Source organism: Rhinopithecus roxellana, chromosome 5 (genome assembly GCF_007565055.1).
Source record: "Rhinopithecus roxellana isolate Shanxi Qingling chromosome 5, ASM756505v1, whole genome shotgun sequence".
Taxonomy (NCBI): domain Eukaryota; kingdom Metazoa; phylum Chordata; class Mammalia; order Primates; family Cercopithecidae; genus Rhinopithecus; species Rhinopithecus roxellana.
In genome coordinates, this window is record NC_044553.1 from 16,948,526 (window position 1) to 16,951,336 (window position 2,811).

Below are 2,811 nucleotides of genomic sequence, written 5' to 3' on the forward strand. Positions count from 1 at the left end.
TTGGCTTTTCCTTCTCTATTATGGCGAATTGCTTCTATTGTTTCCCTCCCTCCCTCCCTCCCTCCCTCCCTCCTTCCTTCCTTCCTTCCTTTCTTCCTTCCTTCCTTCCTTCCTTCCTTCCTTCCTTCTTTCCTTCCTTCTTTCTTTCTTTCTTTTTTTTTTTTTTTTCAGAGTTTCTCTCTTGTTGCCCAGGCTGGAGTGCAGAGGCACAACCTCTGCCTCCCAGGTTCAAGAGATTCTCCTGCCTCAGCCTCCCAACTAGCTGGGATTACAGGCACTCACCACCACACCCAGCATTTTTTTTTTTTTTTTTTTTTTTTTTTTTTTTGTATTTTTAGTAGAGACGGGGTTTCACCTTGTTGGCCAGGGTGGTCTCAAACTCCTGACCTCAGGTGATCCACCCAAATCAGCCTTCCAAAATGCTGGGAGGATAGGTGTGAGCCACCATGCCCAGCCGCTTTTATTGTTTCTTAAAATACTTTCAAGAACATTATGATTCTCAGTTCTACTTAGTCTTGTGTTTAAGGCTAATTGCATTAACGATTTGCTCCTGACCTACCATTGGTAATTTAATAATTATTGTTTCTTAGCATGCCCTCTCCTCCAGTCAGGCCACTCAACCTACTGGTCCTGAATAAAGTACATCTTTATATATTTACATTTGCATCTTTATTCCTGTTATTCCTTTTGCCTGAAATAACAGACTTTTCCTTCATTTTTGGCCAGCAAATTTCAAGCTTTTAAGAAGTTTTAGCACAAAAATAAAAGTTATTCGAGCTAAAACTTATTTTACCACTTTGGCGTAATCTCTTTAATCTTATTAATACTTATGCTATTAAACTATTGCCACTTATACTTTCCTGTTTCTGGTTTTATATTTTAGTTACTTTAGTATGTGTATTTTTTTTCTAATTATGACAGGGACAGGGATTCATGTCTAATCCTCTTTTTCATACTCTTTCAACTTTCATAGGAGTCATGGGTTTTAAATACTAGTCAATTGAGTATTTACATATATAAATATAAATAACTTAATTAAATTGACTATATTTCTTTTGTTTATAAACTAGAGGTATTGTACTGCCACTCATTGTGATATTTTACTGATTTCTTTTTTTAGGTAACTGCATATTGGATACATGGCTCACAGAAATGAATCGGTGGTGTCTGAGTTTGTACTTTTGGGACTCTCTAATTCCTGGGAACTTCAACTTTTCTTTTTTGCCATCTTTTCTGTAGTCTATGTGACATCAGTGCTAGGCAATGTCTTAATTATTGTCATTATTTCTTTTGACTCCTATTTGAACTCTCCTATGTACTTCTTGCTCAGTAACCTTTCTTTCATTGATATCTGTCAGTCTAACTTTGCCACCCCGAAGATGCTTGTAGACTTTTTTGTTGAGCACAAGACTATCTCCTTTGAGGGTTGCATGGCCCAGATATTCCTCCTTCACAGTTTTGTTGGGAGTGAGATGGTGTTGCTTGTAGCTATGGCATATGACAGATTTATAGCCATATGTAAGCCCCTGCACTACAGTACAATTATGAACCAGAGGCTATGTATAATTTTTGTGTCTATTTCCTGGGCGGTGGGTATTCTTCATTCTGTGAGCCACTTGGCTTTTACAGTGGACCTGCCATTCTGTGGTCCCAATGAGGTGGATAGCTTCTTTTGTGACCTTCCCTTGGTGATAGAGCTGGCTTGCATGGATACATATGAAATGGAAATTATGACCCTAACGAATAGTGGACTGATATCATTGAGCTGCTTTCTGGCTTTAATTATTTCCTACATGATCATTTTGATCAGTGTCCGACACAGGTCCTCCAGTGGGTCATCCAAGGCTCTTTCTACATTAACTGCCCACATCACAGTGGTGATTCTTTTCTTTGGGCCTTGCATCTATTTCTATATATGGCCTTTTAGCAGACTTTCTGTGGACAAATTTCTTTCTGTCTTCTACACTGTTTGTACTCCCTTGTTGAACCCCATCATCTACTCTCTGAGGAATGAAGATGTTAAATCAGCCATGTGGAAGCTGAGAAACCATCATGTGAACTCCTGGAAAAACTAAGATTGCTATGAAGAAGCATAATCCTGAATTAGAATGAAGACCCTCCAATGTATCACAGTGTCATGCCAACCATCTTTGCCAGAGATATGGGTTGTTGAGTTACAGAATTGACTTTTTGTTTTAAATGCAAGGGAATTGCATCAAGTCAGTCTCTGATTCTATTTATATATAATGTTAACTATTTTTTTCATTGTTTATAATTCTAAAGTACCAATTGTCTTGAAAATATTTAGTAATACTTTAAAATATTTTATAAAGAATTTAGAGATTCCAATGTGCATAAAATGTTATTCATGTTACTAAGCTTGTGATTCTCTTCAATTGAATACATGATATATTTAGACCTGACAATCAAAATGTACAGGCATACTGAATTTCTGATATCTTTGCCCAATTTATTTATAACATTACAACATACATTGACATAGTAGAAAAAGTATTACATTTTACAACATGGATTTCACCTTGTTGTTATACATTTTTAGCTTTTCTTTATCTTATGTATTAAGTATTTTAGCAATTTATAATTTGGTTATATTTGTGTATTTATAGTTTTCCCTATTTACTATTTTGTTCCTGCATTTTTTCTGTTTTCCTTTAGATTATTTGACACAAATTTTTGCTTTCTACAAAATTTTCTAGGTATTTGGTGCCATCAACAACATATATATATAAATAAAATATACGTGTGTATATATGTGTGTGTGTATATATATACACACACATTTTTCACAAG

General features: G+C 35.5%; 1 protein-coding gene across 1 annotated transcript; it reads left to right on the forward strand.

Moving 5' to 3' along the window:
- The first annotated feature begins 1,087 nt into the window (after nt 1-1,087).
- Nucleotides 1,088-2,149, forward strand: LOC104673105 (olfactory receptor 4K1). Its single transcript, XM_010377034.2, has one exon. The coding sequence runs from the start codon at nt 1,140-1,142 to the stop codon at nt 2,073-2,075; it is 936 nt and encodes a 311-aa protein (XP_010375336.2). The 5' UTR covers nt 1,088-1,139; the 3' UTR covers nt 2,076-2,149.
- Nucleotides 2,150-2,811: the final 662 nt, after the last annotated feature.

Excerpts from the sequence above, each read along its gene's own strand:
- LOC104673105 (XM_010377034.2), top strand. The coding sequence starts at position 1,140 with ATGGCTCACAGAAATGAATCGGTGGTGTCTGAGTTTGTACTTTTGGGA.